The sequence below is a fragment of the Lissotriton helveticus genome, chromosome 2_1 (assembly GCF_964261635.1).
Source record: "Lissotriton helveticus chromosome 2_1, aLisHel1.1, whole genome shotgun sequence".
In the NCBI taxonomy this organism is placed as follows: Eukaryota; Metazoa; Chordata; class Amphibia; order Caudata; family Salamandridae; genus Lissotriton; species Lissotriton helveticus.
The window spans coordinates 118,755,051-118,773,589 of NC_136059.1; the positions used below are offsets into that span (position 1 = coordinate 118,755,051).

General features: G+C 47.2%; 1 protein-coding gene across 9 annotated transcripts in view; it reads right to left on the reverse strand.

The window, feature by feature from the left end:
* The window catches only part of DCTN1 (dynactin subunit 1), a 669,529-nt gene that overhangs the window by 47,403 nt on the left and 603,587 nt on the right, over nucleotides 1–18,539 (reverse strand). For all 9 annotated transcript variants that reach the window (XM_078674588.1, XM_078674584.1, XM_078674585.1 and 6 more), the window contains one exon: nucleotides 8,852–8,925. In XM_078674588.1, the coding sequence (XP_078530714.1) occupies nucleotides 8,852–8,925 (74 nt within the window). The remainder of the gene's footprint in view (nucleotides 1–8,851; nucleotides 8,926–18,539) is intronic.

The window sequence follows — 18,539 nt, forward strand, 5'->3', positions numbered from 1 at the left end:
CACCGTCCGGAGTCGAAGACTCGAAAAAGAAACGATCAAAAGGATCAAAAAGTTTAGTCAAAAAAGACTAAGGTACCACTTTTTCTGGATCTGCGCTGCTGGCGCAGAAAAAAGAAGAACTGACGTCAGCACGAGGACGCGGCGTCTAAGAACTCCGACGACGTCATTACGGCGCCCACGACGCTAACAACGGACGCGGAGCCGTAGACGACACCTACCGACACGCAAGGGTACTGCTACGCAAAAATCTCCGGATCCAGTCTGACGCCTGGGGATATTCTAAGGTAAGGAATCTATCACTAACGTGTCTCTTTCAGATACTGAAGTATATGAGAGGGTTGCAGATGCGACTTGGTGTAGTTGATTGTGAACCCTAAGTCATGCAATGTTTGAATTGTCTGATGTGTGTGTTGAACACACTGGTTGAATAATTTTGCTTTTATGAGCCAGTCGTCCAGATAAGGGAAGACATGTATTTGTTGTCTTCTGAGATGTGCTGCTACTACTGCTAGGCACTTTGTGAATACTCGTGGTGCCCTTGTCACTATAAATAGAAGGACCTTGAACTGATAATGTTGTCCTTCCAGTACAAACCTTAGATACTTCCTGTGAGCAGGATGTATAGGAATGTGGAAATAGGCGCCCTTTAGGTCTAGTGTTGTGAGGAAATCGGCCTGTTGCAGCAGTGGGAGCACTTGTTGCGAAGTGATCATATGAAAATTATCTGACTGAAAGTAATGGTTTAGGGGCCTGAGGTCGAGAATTGGTCTTAGTGTCCCGTCCTTCTTGGGAATTAGAAAGTACAGCGAGTAAACCCCCGTTCCTTGTTCTTGTAAAGGAACTAATTGTATTGCGTCCTTTTGTAGAAGTGACAGAACTTCTTGTTTGAGCAGAATAAGGTGTTCTGCAGACGTTGGATGTTGTCTGGGTGGTATGTGTGGAGGGGTTGCTTTAAGTTCTAGGCAGTAGCCATACTGGATAATCGGTCTTACCCACTTGTCTGATGTGATGGAGTTCCAGACAGGCAGGAATTGCGTTAATTTGCCCCCCCCCCCACCCCACAGGAGTGGAATGCTGTTGGGGAAGCAGATGAAAGTCACTGTTTTGAGGCGGAAGAGGTTAGATTACTGTTGTTACCACAACCTCTTCCTTTGTTGTTATTCCCTCTATATCCTCTAAAGTATGCCTTGTTAGAGGAGGTTTGTGTGTTAGGTTTGAAAGATGTTGTATTATCTGCACCTGTTTGTTTGGAGCCCCCTCTATAAAAGGAGTGACGAAAGGAACCTCTAGTTTGTGTGGCCTGGAGAGCCCCCATAGATTTGTCGGTGTCTATATCCTTCATTTTTTCAAGTGCTGTGTCTATTTCAGGTCCAAACAATTGTTTTTGATTAAATGGTTGGTTTAAAATGGTAGTTTGGACTTCCTGTTTAAACCCTGACATGCGTAGTCACGCATGTCTTCTAAGTAAGACACTGGTATTTACAGCTCTAGATGCAGTATCTGCTACATCTAGTGCGCACTTGATTGAGGCATTTGAGATAAGCTTGCCTTCCTGTATAAGATCATTTGTCTGTGTCCTATATTAGTCAGGTAGATGTTCTAGCAGTTTCTCCAACTGGTCATTATGAGCCCAGCATACCTGGAAAGTAGGGCTTGTGTATTAGCTATACGCCATATGTTGGTAGCTTGCGCAGCTATTATTTTGCCTGAGGCATCTATGACCTTGGATTCTTTGTCAGGTGGGGGTGCTTCACCTGAAGTTTGTGAGTTTGCTCTCTTCCTAGCATTTGATACAACTAATGAATCTAATGGTAGTTGTCCCTTAATGTAGGTAGGATCTGTAGGTGCAGGCCTATATTTTTTCTCAATTCTAGGGTTTAAAATCCTAGTACGTACAGGGTTTTAAAAACTTCTGTAGAATGTTTGATGACCACTTTGATAATGGGAAGAATTTGAACAGATCTTTGCGATTGTTCGAATGTGTCTAACAGAAAATCCTCCTCTGCCTCATCAGAATGCATAGTGACCTTATGGTACATGGCAGGTTGTTCAATAGGTGCCCAAAGCCAATGTTATCTTCTAGGGGAGAAGGTTTTGATGGGTATGACTGTGGGTCAGGAACGTCTAGTATATCCTGTGGATTTGGGTACTCCCAGTCTGTATCATGTGTAGGGTATGGGAAAGGCTCATCTGTGTCTATCCCCCCTCCTAAACTATACTCATCATCATTTTGAGGTGAGTGTGGAGGTAACAGAGGAGAATGAGAAGGAGACATTTGTGGTGAAATGTTAAGAGGAGCAGGAGATGAAGGATAAGGAAGTATTGGTGAAGAAGGGTGCATAGGGGATGTGGCAGAGTCCTTCTTCTTGGCAGGAACCACAGGTGTGGGTGAGTCATCTGCCTTCCTCTTCTTGTGTGGTGTAGTGGACACGTGACCTGTCTTTGGGTCAATGTAGATCTTCTTTTGGAGAGGATCTGGCTGGAAGAGTTCTTCTCCTTGAAAAACCTTTGTCGGCGTCGATTTTTTCGGTAACGGACGAGGTTGCTGCTTGTCTTTAGCCTTAGGAGTGGTTACAGTGTCCTTTGGCGTAATTTTCGGCACCGAAGGTGTTGTTTTCGGTGTGGTAGGCTGTTTCGAGGGCTTTGGCGCATCGGAATCAGGCCTTGTCGGTTTCGGCATCGAAGACTATATCTTCGGAGTTGAAGCTGGTCTCGTCGGCTTCGAGGCGTCGGACGCTGGCTTCGTACCCTTGTCTATAGAAGTCAACGGTTTTGGTACCGAGGGAGCTGGTGGGATCGGCATGTGTGGCTTGCTCGGAACCGAGCTACCGGAAGGCTTAGTTATTTTCTTCGGAGCCGGGCACGATGGCGGGGCTGTCGAAGTGGATTTTCGGTCGCGACTGGGCCCCGGAGGCGGAGTGTTGACCTTTGCCTTAGATCTGGGTGCTGTGTGTAGTGCAGGGGCAGTAGTACTCATGCGCTGACCCGATGGTATGGAGTCATCTGAGTCGTCTGCCTCTGATACGATCTGGAGATCATCGGAATCTTCTTCGGGAACGAGCGGAACCTCCTCGACGAAGATATCCCCCGGGACCGGAGCTGATCTCTGCATGTCGTGTCGACGGGCCCTCCGATCTCGGATGGTTCTTTGATCGAAAGGACGCGCAGGCTGTACAGGTGGATTTGTCGTGTTCTGGCGATAAGCACAGGTTACAGACCTTGTGGTGGTCACTTTGTGGAAACTTTGCTCCACACCCGGGGCATTTCTTGAATGGCGTCCTTTCCATGTGGTGTAGGCCTCACGGCGTGGATAGGCCTAACGGCCCGCGTCGACCGTAATCGAGCTGATGGAGTCGAAACGCTGCTAGTCGATATCGAGAGTAGTTTGGAGAGTTTTGGGAAGTTTTTTGTGCTTCGAAGTGCTTGAAAAGTCTATTTCTAGCCGGAGCGGAAAACTTTCATCCAAACCCAGTGGCGGAAAAAAAAAATCTAAGGATGGAGCCGATGCCCATGCGCACTATTGTCCAAGGGTGGAGTCACCTATCTCGTGACTACAAAGACTTCTTCCAAGAAGACAACAACATGCAATCATCCGAGCCCAACACCAGGTGGCGATCTAATGCTAAGTGTACAATCTGCAGCTCATATGCCTGGAACTGGCATTTCTTGTTTTGGTCGCAAACAGATCGAGATGAGGTGCACTCCAGCGCAGGAAGATGTTGTGTGGAACTCGGAGATAGAGTTCCCACTTGTGAAAACTGGTTGTTAGTCCGCCAGCACATTGATTACTCCTGGAACATGGTCCGTTCTCAGTGTTACATTGTTCTGCATGGCCAAATTCCAAATTGTTTGTGTTTGATGTGATAGAACAACTAAGCTTGTCCCTCCCTGTTTCTTTAGGTAGTGCATGCTGGTAGTATTGACCATACGGATAAGTACAGATGAGCCTGCAAATCTGGAGAGTATTGAGAACAGAGCCAAAGCATGAGCCCTCTACCACTACAGTGTCTAAGTTCATTCTTAGACATGGTAAGTGCAGTGCTGCCATTAAGAGTATATGGTGCTGGGAGTTTGTCATTAGAAACTCCACATCACCATAATGGCTACACTGAAAACAGAAGTTTGGTATCAAATTTCTCAGCACATTAAAGCCACACTGATGCCAGTGTGGGATTTAATGAAAAATGCACACAGAGGGCATTTAAGAGATGCCCCCTGAAAGCTGCCACCGCCAGACATCGTTCTGGACCTCTGGGTCGAGAGCCTGCTACTCTCTGGGCCCTGAAACAATACACATCCTGGGACGAGGTGCCAAGCCTCCTCCCCCAGGATGGGCAGGTATCACGAAGGGGAAGCTTCAAAGGCTTGCCGCCTTTATGAGCTTCCCCACGCCAATTGCTGCTTTCAGCAACTAGTCCTCAGTGGTTCTGACCGCCACTTTGGGCAGGAGAACTGGCTGGAAAAACAAGTGAGGAAGAGACGTGTGCCCACCTATGCCAACTCCACCCCTCAGGTGGGGGAGGCGAGGTGAAGCACAACTCTCCGTCCACGCCATCTTGAAGATGAGGGGACTCAGCTAACCATGGACAGCATATGCCCCCTTTCCACTGGAGGGTGGCATAATAGGGGGTGTACCCACCCCAGGGAAGGGACCCATTGGTCCTTGCCTTTAACCTACCTGCAACGCCCCTAAATCTTGTATTTAGGGGCACACCTGAACCTTGCTTCCTCAGATCAAGACAAGAAAAGAAGAAGAATGACCAAAAAAGCCGTGCAGTAGCTAACAAGAGGAAGATGTCCACTGACTTGGCGCCAGCCCTACCCGCCTGTCTCCCCCTTGCACCTGCTCCTGTGAAATCCTGGTGTGTCCTGCAGCCAGCAACCTCAAAAACCCCAGAGGACCTGCCAGCCTTCACTTCCAAAGACTGCTTCTCCCGTGAACACCGGATTTGTTAAACTGCAACCTCTGGCAGCAGCCGGAGACCACGAATCCGCCTTACTCTGCACCTGCAGTCCAGGTCCCGAGCTCGAGTGGGCAAACACCATGAAGAAGTCACCCCAGTGATCCTAAACCGAGATCGGGCCACCCCTGACCTCCCTCAAGCCTCCAGCCAATGCCTGCAGCCTAAATCCAGTTGGTAAGAAGATCCGATCCCAAAAATCACCCCTGCACCCGACGCTGCACGGTCTTGTATACCCAAACCGACTGTGCCTAACTAACCCCTAACTTCCCAACTTACCTCTCGAAATGGTGGTCGCACCCAGAAGTCCTTCATCTCCCTGCCAGCAGTGCTTTTGCAAACCGGAGGTTCTCCATTGGGAACAGGACAACCTACATCGAAACAGCACCCTGCACCAGGCCGCCCTAGTGCCGCTGAGGGTGCAAATGTATTTCCCCATTTCCCCTGAGCTAAAGTCCAGGAGCTTTTCTTCCACAACCCAGTGGCCTGCTTGCCAGCAGCCACCAACCGGGGACCCCCTAACCCTCATTGGATAATACTGGGCTTCAGCACTCTGCACCCGGCTGTCCTAGTGCCCCTGAGGGTGTAACGAGAGTGCATCCTTGACCCCGGGGGAAAAATTGTTCTAACCACAGAACCTCAACTCCAAAGACCGATTACTTACCTAAAACCCGATTTTTCTCCAGAGTATAACATTGTAACTTTTTCCTGAAAACGTTTTTAAGTGTGGAGTTTTTGAAACCTAAAGAAATTCTTTAAAACTGTACGATTTAACAAAAACGCTTTTACTCACCTGTTTACAGGAAATGTCCCAGTGCTGCATCCAGCACGGAGTAAGAAAATTAATCCAAAAGTAACTTACCTGCTATTTTACTGAAAATGTGATTGCATTACTCTGAAACAATACTGTAAGTCAATCCCTAGTACATTTACAATGTAATTGTTTTAAAATTAGCATTTACTACTGTAAAGTAGTTATTGCTTACCTGTGCCAGGCTTGCTCGGTTCTAGAAATAACAACTAAAATAATATTTTTATACAAAAACAATTGGTCTGAAGTTCAGTCTTTGAGTGTGTGAATTAATTTGCTGACTGAGTGTGTACAGCAAATGCTTAACACTGTCCTCTGATACTGCCTTACTGCTCGACCACACTACCACAAACAGAGAGGAAGGTTCTATATAATTTTACCTCTGACTACCCTTGGTGATTCATTGGACTGTGCACACTATACCTCACTTTAGTATAGTATGTACAGAGCCAGCTCCCTACAGTTGCAACTTAAGGCAGGTGCAAATGATTATGCATTTGTAAAGCCCAAGGATGTCTAACAAGGGTTTCCTGTGCAAAAAGAACAATTGATGGACAGAATGCAGAACAATGTCATTCATTCACCCCAGTAAAGAGATCTGGGCCTACATCCATCGTTTTTTTGCTCCCCATTCCATTCCAGTTTGAACCTAGCCATATGCAAACCAGTCTTGACCCTGCTCTCTATGGGAACAGTCCAGCCCGAACTGCCAGGCCTGGTCCTGCCTGGACTGGATACAAGCATCCTAGGACCGGTTTAGGGGTTTCAACTCTCATTAGCCACACTAGCCTGACTAAAGTGGCATAGGGGAGAGGTGTAGCGCCGCGGCGAGGGTGACTGACTCCGGAATCTGGGGATCACAGTTCGATCCCCGGGGCCGGCGGCAGATTAGCCGGGCACCATGTGACTCTGGGCAATAGCTTGCTTAATCTTCCCGACGGCCCCCAGCGCCTAGAGACCCTAACGGGTGATGGTTCGTGCTTTATGCATGTGGATTAATAATAATTAATAATAATAATAATAATAATAGAGAGCATAAGACCCAAGTCTGGGCATACCCTTCCCTCTCAGGGTGACAAGTGCAAAAAGAACAATTGGAAAGAATGCAGAACAAAGTCATACATTCACTCCAGTACAGAGATCAGGGCCTAAATCCATTGTTGGGTCTAAACTGGGGTGGCATGGTGAGCCAAAGAAGGATGGATGTAACAGATCTCTTGACTTGGGGTGAAAGTTTTGATTTGTTCTGCATTCCGTCCATCAATTGGGTGTCTTTTGCTTTTTTCGCCCTAAGTGCGCCTGGTACGGCCAGTCGTGGGTCCCGGGCTCACTGTGTCACTGGATTCAAGCTAGCCTCGCTGATGAGGGTGAAAACCTGAAACCGGTCCCAGGATGCTAGTTTCCGGTCCAGGGAAGACCTGGCTTGGCAGTTCAGGCTGGACTGTTCCCATGAGGCCCAGGGTCAAGACGGATTTGCATATGGCTGGGTCTTAACTGTGATGGAACGGTGAGCAAAAGAATGATGGATTTAATCCAGATCTCTTGACTGGGGGTGAATGTTTAGATGTGTTCTGCATTCCTTCCATCAATTGTGTGTCTTTTGTCAACTAGGGCATCCCAGCATTAATTGAACAAGCTGCAAAAAACAGTTAGTGTAGCGGATCAGAAGAGCCAGGTTTTAAGAAGGTTCTTAAATCCATGATCTTGGCTGTCTGTTGAACCACTACTGCAAATGAAGCGCTCTTTTACATTAGTGGTCCAAGTGGCAAGTCAAGCCCAACTGGCTTCTTATACATTTAGTGGGAGTGGCGGGTAGAGCGGGGAGAGGGAGGACCACTCCTCTCTCCACCCTTCTTGGTGTGTATCTTGTGTACACAGTCCGCAGCAAAACAAGAATAGAGCCTCTGGTTCAGAATCGGGTTGTGTGAAGACCGGTGGCGGTTATATTAGTGTAACATCAGTCAAGAATGGATTAAAGTGGTTTCAGTGTCAGACACTGGAGTCCACACCGGATCCTCTTATGGAGATGATGTTGTCAGTGAAGAAGAGGCCAGTACAAGTCTTGGAGCTGGAGTGGATGTCTGTAGCAGTCTGTACGAGGCCCAGAGTGAGACACAATGGGTCAGACGGCACCAAGGATGGAACTGCCACCTGACTGGAACCCCCTATAAATCGTTATGGCTCAAAGGTGTGCCTGAGGGAGCCAGAAGTGCGGCAGAAATCTGCAGCAGGTCGTCCTTCAAGGCTGAAATCTGCTGAGGTGTTAGCTATCACCCAGAGTAATCAGGGCCAGGACTGAGAACACAAATCAGCCCTAGCAAATTTAATGGAACGGACCCTTGGAGAGGGGGGGTTCGGGTGTGGGCGAGGGTGCCAGTGTGAAGCACTGCTGCTTAACCAAACCAGCCCCCAGCACTTATGCTTTTGTTACTGGGAGGCAATGCTGTAGCACTGGGAAAATAGTGCTTTGACCAGATCCATAAAATTGCTTTCAGTTATTCCCCAATTCTGCGAGAGAGTGCACTTTAGAGAAACGTTCTAGTGCCTTTTGCGCCACTGTCTCTAATTTGCACTGCTATGTTTTATAGTTATTCGTTAAAATATGTAAAACAAAAATATGTGCTGACTTATCACTTGTGAGAAAAAGCATTTTACTAAAGTCTATTTTTCCTCAAGAAAAAATCATACACTTTACATTTGAATGTTTTACATTTGTTGATTTAACAGTATTGTTGTTTTGTCAATAGAAGATATTTTATTTTAAACCAGTAAATATATACATTTATTTCATAGCCGTAGAAATTAATATTGTGGAATGAGGGGTATGGGAAGGCTCAAGTATGGTCTATACTGAGTGAGAGAGCGGAGTAAATCTTGGTAAAAGAAAAACAGATGCACAACAATTGAGATCAAAACTGACAATCTATTTCCTACTTTAGGTAGGGAGTTCTTTCATACCTACTTTAATTGAAAGTCTTAAAGTGTAGCATGGCACATCTGTAAATTTATTCAGATGCTCTTCTGTAGAACTCCGTTTCTCATGTTACCCAAGAGTTAATGCAATTTCAAACATATTTACCTTAAGTTTTTCAATGGCTTCATTCAGGGAGTTCAGCCTGGCCATCTGCTCCATTAGCTGTGCTGCTGGGCTTCCTAAAAGAAAAAACAACCATTAAAATGAATCCACATATATTGAGGCTTTCGGCCAATGGTAAATAAAAAATGACTTAAAACTGCAGATCCATTCCTTGCAGAAACATTATAATGCCACAAATTTAAGACACTCCAAACTTTTCAAATTCAATTTCCCTTTAGTACGTTTTGAAAGAGAAAGAGCCCAAAATGACCACAATATGCTTTGTTCAGAAACGAAGAAAAAAGTAACTTGCCTGTATTTTTTATAGATTTATATTCATGAATTATTCCGTCAAGCGGGAAATCCTCTATAGACTATGTCTAGAGAGTAGTGTCACAGACTAATGGTCCTCTGTCTAAATCTTTGTGTGACCTGAAATCTAGTCAAAGAAGTGGAAAGAAACCGAGCTGATCTGGCCTCCACAAATGCATTCTAGAGTACTCACAGCGATTGTTTTGTATATTTCATGCATAAGCCATCTTAGCATTCAACTCGATTGTCACTGTGTACTTCTAGAACACAACATCATTAGCTGTGCCTTCAGTTCCACTGCTACAAGAACCTCTGGTCCCTCCAATGAGTCAGCATTACAATGGCGTAAGTGACTATGATGAGGAAAAGGGTAATGGGCTAAGTGAGGCGGAAGACTGCCACTAGGACGATTAACCAACTCATCATACAAACAATACATAGCCTCCTGTAGCACCTGAATGGAAGTCACACAGTGCGACAGACTAGGTTAGGCAAGAATTCCTACAAGTGTCTCAGCACCAGATGACATCAGAGGCTTTCATGACTTGGTCAAAAGTCCACCCTAAAAATGTTGATTATTTCTCCCTTGACCAAGTAGCCATACTTTTTTTTTTAGTTGAAGGAAAATCTAGAACACCTATTTGAGCCATTCCAAACCTTGACCATTAATGAGAGGAAGAGCTCTTCTTGATTAAGAAGCAAAGGAAGAACCCAATGTTGGCCTCTGTGATTATATAGTATATATGTATGTATGTATATATGTGATATTCTATTGTGCCAATATAGCCAAAAGGCAGTGGAGGGTCTTACAAAGGAGAGGTAGCAGGGTTTTGGACTTTTAATTCATAGTGATATAGTGTTCTTTAAATTATTCATGTATTGGGATGTTGTTCTGCATCCTGGGTGCACAGATGGAAAAGGCCTGCTGCCTTGTTTTTAAATGTTTTACACTTCTTAGTCTGTAGTCGGATGGTGTCCAGCCTGTGAGTGTATTGAGAACCACAATCAATTATGCGGATCTGGTCTTCTAGATTAGCGGGGGTGCAGATCATGATGGCTTTGTTAATGATTTCACTTGTTTTGAAGATGGTGGGGACAACGGAGCTGAACCAGGATGGAGGTTAAGTGATTATATTTATTCAGGACTGGGATGAGATGTACTGCGGTGTGACGGAGGCCCTTAAGAGACACTAGTGTGGAGTCTGAGATCCTATGACCGGGGACACTATGATGGACTCCACAGATGTTAGTGATTTTTTTAAACCTGGAGGTGCTCATGTGAAGAAAATGGAAACTGATGGAAAGGCTGGAGGAGAACTAATGAAATACATTGTTGGTAAATTTGATTAAAGACACCAGGGTATCTATGAGGGTGGGATGGTTGACAGTGTCAAAGGAAGTTGAGCCCAGAAATATCAATTTTATCTAGGAATAGAATATAGACGGAATTTTCAATGTTCTTGCCAATGAGCGATAGGTGAGTGATGGATCGCTAGTTGGTGACATCATTAGTGTCTACCATAGGTTTTTTTTAGGTGTGGAAGAATCTATCCTGTCTTGAGAGATTCTGGGAAGGTGCTTTAAGAGAGGCATTGTCAATGATAAAAATAGTAGACCTGGGCGATATACTCCACTCCGTCAGAGGAGTTTGCGGAGTTTCCTGCGCTTTGAACAGCTCGCTTAGTGCACCTGTTTTTTCCTCTCTCTCGAATGGTAAGATGCAGCTCGGGTAGAATTTCTACCAGAGCGGCAGGAAGATCAGCGTGAACGGCAGTTCGCACTGCACTCCACCACTTGTGGAACTTTGCTGAGTTTTTCGTCACTTCGCGGAGTTCCGCATAGTGAAACTCCGCAAACTAATCCCTGAAAAAGGGGTAAGTAACTACCCCCACAGAGAGCTTTGATTAAGGACAAGGATAATACATCATTTTCATAAGTGGCTGTGAGGCAGTTGGGTATGTTTGAGAAGTCTGCAAGAGACAAGGATTTGCAGGGTGACCATTGCTGGATGCTACAGGAAGAAGTGGGAAAAGCTGAAGCAAGCTTGGTTTTGTTGATGTGCTGTAGGACCATCTTCTGTACTTTTTTACTGAAGAATAAATTGAGACAGTAAAACCCGAAAAGAAATATAAGGATCTCTATATTTCATCTGCATACCTGATTAATCAAACAAAGATATATTCAGGTAGCTTGACAACAGACAAGCACTGTTCACAGAATTCTATGCACTACATTGGGAAGGCCGCAAAAGATTAAGGGCCAGATGTATCAAAGGGTTTTACCTATTCTGTGTCAATGGGAAAATCTGTTCATACATATGGCCCTATGTGCTTTCTCGGCTGCCAATCTCAAAGTAACCAATTAACCTCCCATCAATGTCAGGTATAACAGGCTACTCTGGCAGGACATATCTAGAAAACGTTTCTGAAGAGGACAGAGTACAGGCCAAGACTAATTTAAAAGAAGGGTAGATATTCTTATCAACCTTCATTGATTACTCTATCGGTTCAGTTTATGTTGCTTTTAATCAGATAGGTAATGCTGCAGCTGTGTGGAAAATATAGCCAACTTAACAGCACATCTTTTAGGTTGAAGAGCAAGCAAGTTATGGACATCCACTTTGATGAAGACAACGTTTTTGGCAAACAGACTGCTGAGGCACTGCAAACTACAAAGCCAGATATGGACACCGGTAGGTTTCTGCGTACATCCCAAAGACCAAGAGTACAGAAAAATCACAAACCCAAGACGAAGTGAGTAATGGGAGAGGCGTCAAGTCATCTCAGATGGATCCCTAATCCTAATGGTTGTGCTGTCTTAGATCAAAATATTTGCATAAATAGGACACTGAGCACTCACCCAAATAACGTTGCATGCTTCACCATTGAGTGTGCTCATGACACCAAGCATCAGTGCTTGTTTAGGGTGGGCTCCATAGATATTTAAGAGTTCCTAGGAGATGTAACTCAAGCAGGTCTCATATCATCTAGTGTTCTGCTTTGCAGATATCAAAGGTGAAATTTGTCATCACAACTATTTTTCCACTAAGACCCCTGAACTTCCACACATTGCTGAAGTGGTCTCATGTGGAGTCTTCCGTTGGGGAAATGAAAATACAGGAGGCCATGGAAACGAGAAGCGCATAAAGCAAGATATATGAAACTTCCCAGATTGAGGACATTCTGTTCCCTGAAGTAAGGAACATGTTATTTACCCTGTTATCATAATTTGGGTTAGTTCTAAGTACTATCCTGACTTTGTGAACTTGTAAGGCTCTTGGATTGTGAGGGGTTGCAACTCATTGAGACATCGGAGAGACGTTATGGCCACAAGCAAGGAAAGCAATATTTTAGTAAAGTTACTGAAGGGGGAAAGATTGGAGGGGCTCAAAAGGGGGCCCCATGAATCTGGTCAGGACTAGATTAAGATTTCAGACAGGTGCAGGTGGAACTGAGGAGAATAGCTGCTCATGAATGGTATGTGGAAAAGAGAGGAATCCTCCCCGTTTTACATACATGCTGCTGTAGCTGCAAAAGAGCGCCTTATAAAAGTATAAGTGAGGCCTGACTTCTGCCTCTGGAGCAGACCGTAGATAATGTCATGGACTGATGGTCTTGGGTGTCCAGATGTTTGGGAATGCACTACAGAACAAATGTCTTCCATCTTCATGCATAACAAGCATGAGTGGTGGGCCTATGGAACTCCCGTAAGATGTCCATGCATTCTTGTGGAAGAGACAGGTAGCCAAACTCTATGCCCTAAGGTGCCAGATCGCTAGATTGGGCTGTTTGGGATCTAGGTGAGACGTAGCTGTGGTGAGAAGGTCCAGCCTAGTGTGTAGGCTCTCATGGGGGCTGATTGACATTTCGAGTAGTGCAGAGTACCAGGGCTGTCAGACCCAAGTGGAAACTATAGGATGAGGTTCTGAGAGGTTTGCTGCATAATCCGAACCATGAGTGGAAGGAGAGGGAGAGGTGGAATCACATGAGCAAAGATCCCTAACCAGTTTAACCATAGTACATTACCCACGGACTGTGAGTACCTGGATAGGAAGTTTGGCCATTTAGCTTTTTCAGAGATGTCAAACAGGTTTATGAGTGGTGTGCCACAAGCCTAAAAATAGTGGAGTAGGACCAGGTGGGTGAATTTCCTACTTGATGTAAATCCACCACCAGGACATGGATTGGACGCGTCCTGCTAAGAAGGTTGACCAGGTTGTGGTCCACCCCCGGAAGGTACTACGCAATTAGGTGAATGCAGTGGTGAAGTGCCCACTGCCATGCCTTTTGTACTAGTAAGGAGAAGGGGAGAGAACGCACGGCCCCTGTTTCTGCAGGTAGCACATGGCTGGCATACTGTCTGTTCTGATTAGAAATATCAGATGAGGGGTAGGAAGGCTTTTAAGGAGAGGTATTTGGAAAAGAGGTAACAGTAGTTTATGTAGATCCCCTGGTAATGAGGAGCCCACACCGCTTGAATGGTTCTATGTTCCAGATGTGCCACCCCGCAGCCAGCATGAGAGGAGCGTGTGGTGATGGTACCTTGAGGAATGTGGTAAAGGTAGAGCCTGCCCTGCAGCAGACTGTTGCACCATTGCAGAGAGCGATGGGCGCTGGATCTTCCCACTGACTTTCCACTTGTCACCATTAGTCCTGAGGCACTGCTGTAACAGACGAATGTGGAGATGGGTGTAGGGTACAATGGTGATACAGGAAGCCATCATGCCCATCAGTCAGAAAAAGGTTCGGAGAGATGACTATTTGGCTAGAAAAGAGGTAAGAGGTGGTGGAGGGCTAGCAACATATGTGGGCTAGCGTAGACTTTGCCCATGATGGAGTTTAGCACCATCCCTAGGAAGGGCTGGAACTGAAGGGGCTACAGGTGGAATTGATGTAATATATTTTTGTTAGACCTGGCACCTTGGCGTGAGTCTCCCTTCCACTTTTTGCTGACGTGCCTCAGATGTTTTGCTGGTGTTCGATGCTCAGGGCACTGCGCCACGGCCAATCCGTGCCGCAGTGCAAGTGCTCCCAATGTAAAGTGTATGTGTAATTGATTTCCACGATTGGCTTATTTGGTTTACTGTCAGTCTCCAGTAAAGTGCATGAGGAGTGCCTGGGCTTGTAGATACAAATGCTGCTAGTGGGCCTGCAGCGCTGGTTGCGCCACCCACAGAAGCGGCCTCGTAAGACGTGACTCGGGTCCACCATTGCAGACCCCGCGTACAGTCCCGCACTGTCACGCTGACTGCGCAAGTGCCCACACTGGCCAGTCCCTGAACCTTCCCTAACCTCCATATCAGTCGCCCCTATGGTAGGCCTACGGGCAGGGTGCATTGAAGCGTAAGGTAGGACAAGCCTAGAGTGTGGCATGTCCTCATAGTGAATTACCGCCCTTTTCGTTCTTCACTATGGAAGGGCTACCGGTTCTCTTAGGCCAAGATGAGCTGTCGGAACAATTACACGCTATAGTCCCGGCAGACTCAGGGAACACGGTAGCTTGTCGAGTTTAGTATGCCTGAACTCAGAATAATAAAATACTTCCTTTAGTAAGGTTTATTTTAATATCCTGGGTTTGCAAATGCTACTTTTAGAAAGCTAGCCTTTGCGCGCCTAACTATTTAGCCCGCCTCTGCCAGGATGTGTATCTGTAGTCTGGGTTTGTGTGAGTGACAGGGCTGGGAGATTCCCGGGGACAGTTGGAACCCCCAGGTGGTGAATAGGGTGCTTACACCAGGATGGGTGGGTGGGCGAAGTAGTCCTTGACTCTGAGTAGGGTTGTGCTCCACCACCACAATGCTGGCTCCACCTCCTGCGGAGCGTCTGATGTCTCTGCCCTGCACTCTGAAAGAAGACGGCAGCTTCCTGTAAACAGAGTACTCCAAAACCGGGTTGAACTAGGCTCCGGCCCCCTGGACTGCAAAGACAAAAGAATCGCAGTATAAATATAGGAGCTCCGCTCCTTACAAATCAGATCCAGTTTTGACCACGACGAACCTCTGCCTGACTAGAAGGACCAAGAGAAGCTGAAGGACGGAAACCGGTCTGAATCCTGTAAGACTGGCCTGCAGTGGTGCCTTGCTGAGAACGGAGAGGAAAGGACCAGAAAGGACTTGTGCCTGAAACGATCTCCAAGGGCTTGATCGAGAGCTTGCCCCCTGAACGGAACCCCAGGAGCATTGGGTTCTATCTGCTTGTGCCCGACTGCTGTTGCGCCTTAGTTCTTATTCCCTCGCCGGAGTTGTGACTCGGGTGCCTTCGCCCCCTCCCAGGTCGTGACAGCTCGGAGCCTGGCCGCCCCGCCGTAGGGAGCCCGCTCATCCCTGAGTCACTCTCCGCTTCAGTGCCGGGCCGCCTGCTCTCCTGTCACCTCGCCGCTAACGGAGCGCGTTGTGCACCTCTCATCTTCTCCCGCCGGAATCTGCACCGAGCACATTCCATAGCTTCGGACGGTCCGTATGTCGTAACGTACCCGACTGTCTCGCTTTGCCCTCCTGCATACCAAGACCCGTGCCGCACCTCAAGAAAGGCCTCCCCGTACCGTGGTACCGGAAGCCTGGTGTTGCACCCGTCTGCCGTAGAACGCGACGCCCTCACAGATCCACGAGTACGACCTGGCGTGCTAAGAAGTAGTACGCCCCGCAGGCCTGAACGGCGCCTCGCCCCGTGAGCTGCATCGACCCCGGATCGCCACAACCCTCCACAGTCCTGCTCCTCCACCTCGCACCTCGAGGGGCACCTGAGCCGGAGAAATCCTCTGGAGAACCGTCGGCCTCGTCCAGAGTCCGCCCTCACCAGCCGCGCCTGAAACGCCTCGGACTTCCACAAGCAAGGTACACGTGAACTCCGTCCCGAGTTCATATCGGATCCAGGGTCCGCAACGTTCTTATTTCCCTGTCATCATCGTACCTTGCTGAACAACAAACATTCAAAGACTAAATCTTGCCGATCATAATCTGGTGGCCTCAAATCGTTAAACGTTACATGGTCTTGTGATAATCCTGCTTGAATCTATCTTTTATATAAAGTATATGTATTTTTGATACAACTACACGACTGGTGTCCATTTGTGGTGGGTCAGTGGGTTTACTGTGTGTGATCATAAATGCTTAACTTACTATCGCCCTGAGGATTGGCCTTGTCTGCTCGCGCCACACTACCTAGAGGGTGAGCAGGGGTTATTCGAAGGAGTAGTTCCCTTGCCCTGACGTGGAGCTGAGGGTCCCTGCTTGTCACAAGTGCATACCTGTGCCAACCAGAGACCTCTGGTTCCAACAAGTGTGAACACTAGGCTGAGCATACAACAGAGATGGTAGCTTGGGTGTCTGCTAGTAAATGTTACTTGTTTGCACTCTTGATTAGCCAGTCATCGAGATAGGAGGAAACGTGGATATGACTTTCAATCAGGGAATTGTGAAGCTCTGACTCAGCCGAAGAGCCAGGTCTTGAGGCACTTCCTGAAGGTGTTCAGAGTGGGGGGGGGGCATCTGATGTTGATTGGGAGGTCGTTCCAGGTCTTTGCCGCTATGTAGGAGAAGGCTCTTCCATCTGCTCTTGTTCTGCGTTTGTGCAGGGTTTCGGCAAAGTCGGCGGAGCAGAGGTTTCTCTTGGGCACTTGGAAGGACACGCTTTCATTGAGGTATTTGGGTCTGGTGTTGGAGGGATTTGAAGGCGTGGGTGAGTATCTGGAAAGTTACTCTCGTCTCAACAGGGAGACAGTGGAGGTCTTGCAGGTGTTGGGTGATGTGTTCATGCCGTAGGATGCAGAGAACGAGTCTGGCCGCAGTGTTCTGGATGTGCTGGAGTTTGAGTAGCAGAGATTTGTTGATTCCGGCATAGAGTGAGTTTCTGTAGTCTAGTCGGCTTGTTAGGAGTGCGTGGGTGAAGGTCTTCTGGATTCGGGGCGGATCCATCCAAAGGTCTTGCGAAGGATGTTGAAGCAGGTGGAGGCGACTGAGTTGATCTGGTGGGTCATGGTGAGGGAGGAGTAGAGTATGATGCCGAGGTACCGGGCGTGGTCTGTGGAGGTGAGGGGGGGGGGGGGGTTGGGCGGGTTGCAGAGGGCCACCAGGTTTTGTCCTAAGCGGAGGGGGTGTGCATGAGGACGAGAACTTCTGTCTTCTCTGAGTTGAGCTTCAGACAGCTGCTGCTTATCCAGGATGGGCATTCTTTCACTCCTTCCCAGAAGCTCCAAGGTATTTTGGAACTCCTGGATTGCCATACTAGCGTCAGGTGACGTGCCAGCCAGTTTGAAATGGGCTAAGGCAATTGAATTGCCTTACTGCTCTGGAATAATTAAACAACAGGGGGTGGTGATGGACAGAGTTTCTGAATTAAGCAGAATCTCTCACCCAGTCAAGAGATCAGGGCTAGATCCAACACCGTTTTTTAGCTCATTGCACCATCCCAGTTTCAGAACCTGGCTGTATGCAAATTAGTCTGTCCCTGGCCCAGTGCATCATGGGAACAGGGCAGACCAGACTACAAAAGCCAATTCTTTCACTGGGAAGGAAACAAGCTTCCGGGGACCGGTTTCTGGCATTACAGCCGTCTTCGGCCCGGCTTGCTTGAATCCTGATGGTGCAATGAGCAAGGGACTCACGTCTGAGTATACCCTTCCACGCTTGTGGTGGACAAAATAATTAATCACCATCAGGATTCAAGCAAGCAAGCTTGTTTCCTTCCCAGTGAAAGAATTGGCTTTTGTAGTCTGGTCTGCCCTGTTCCCATGATGCACTGGGCCAGGGACAGACTAATTTGCATACAGCCAGGTTCTGAAACTGGGATGGTGCAATGAGCTAAAAAACGGTGTTGGATTTAGCCCTGATCTCTTGACTGGGTGAGAGATTCTGCTTAATTCAGAGACTCTGTCCATCACCACCCCCTGTTGTTTAATTATTTTGTCCACCACAAGCGTGGAAGGGTATACTCAGACGTGAGTCCCTTGCTCATTGCACCATCAGGATTCAAGCAAGCCGGGCCGAAGACGGCTGTAATGCCAGAAACCGGTCCCTGGAAGCTTGTTTCCTTCCCAGTGAAAGAATTGGCTTTTGTAGTCTGGTCTGCCCTGTTCCCATGATGCACTGGGCCAGGGACAGACTAATTTGCATACAGCCAGGTTCTGAAACTGGGATGGTGCAATGAGCTAAAAAACGGTGTTGGATTTAGCCCTGATCTCTTGACTGGGTGAGAGATTCTGCTTAATTCAGAGACTCTGTCCATCACCACCCCCTGTTTTTTAATTACTTCTCTGGAAGCCATCTTTGGGGTCAAAATTAATCTTTTTTTTACCTCCGACCTCATCCATCTGAGGAGACAGTTGGTGTTTGTTGTCCATTGCTGAACAGTTATATTTTAGAGCTCTTGTGAGGAGGTTTTTA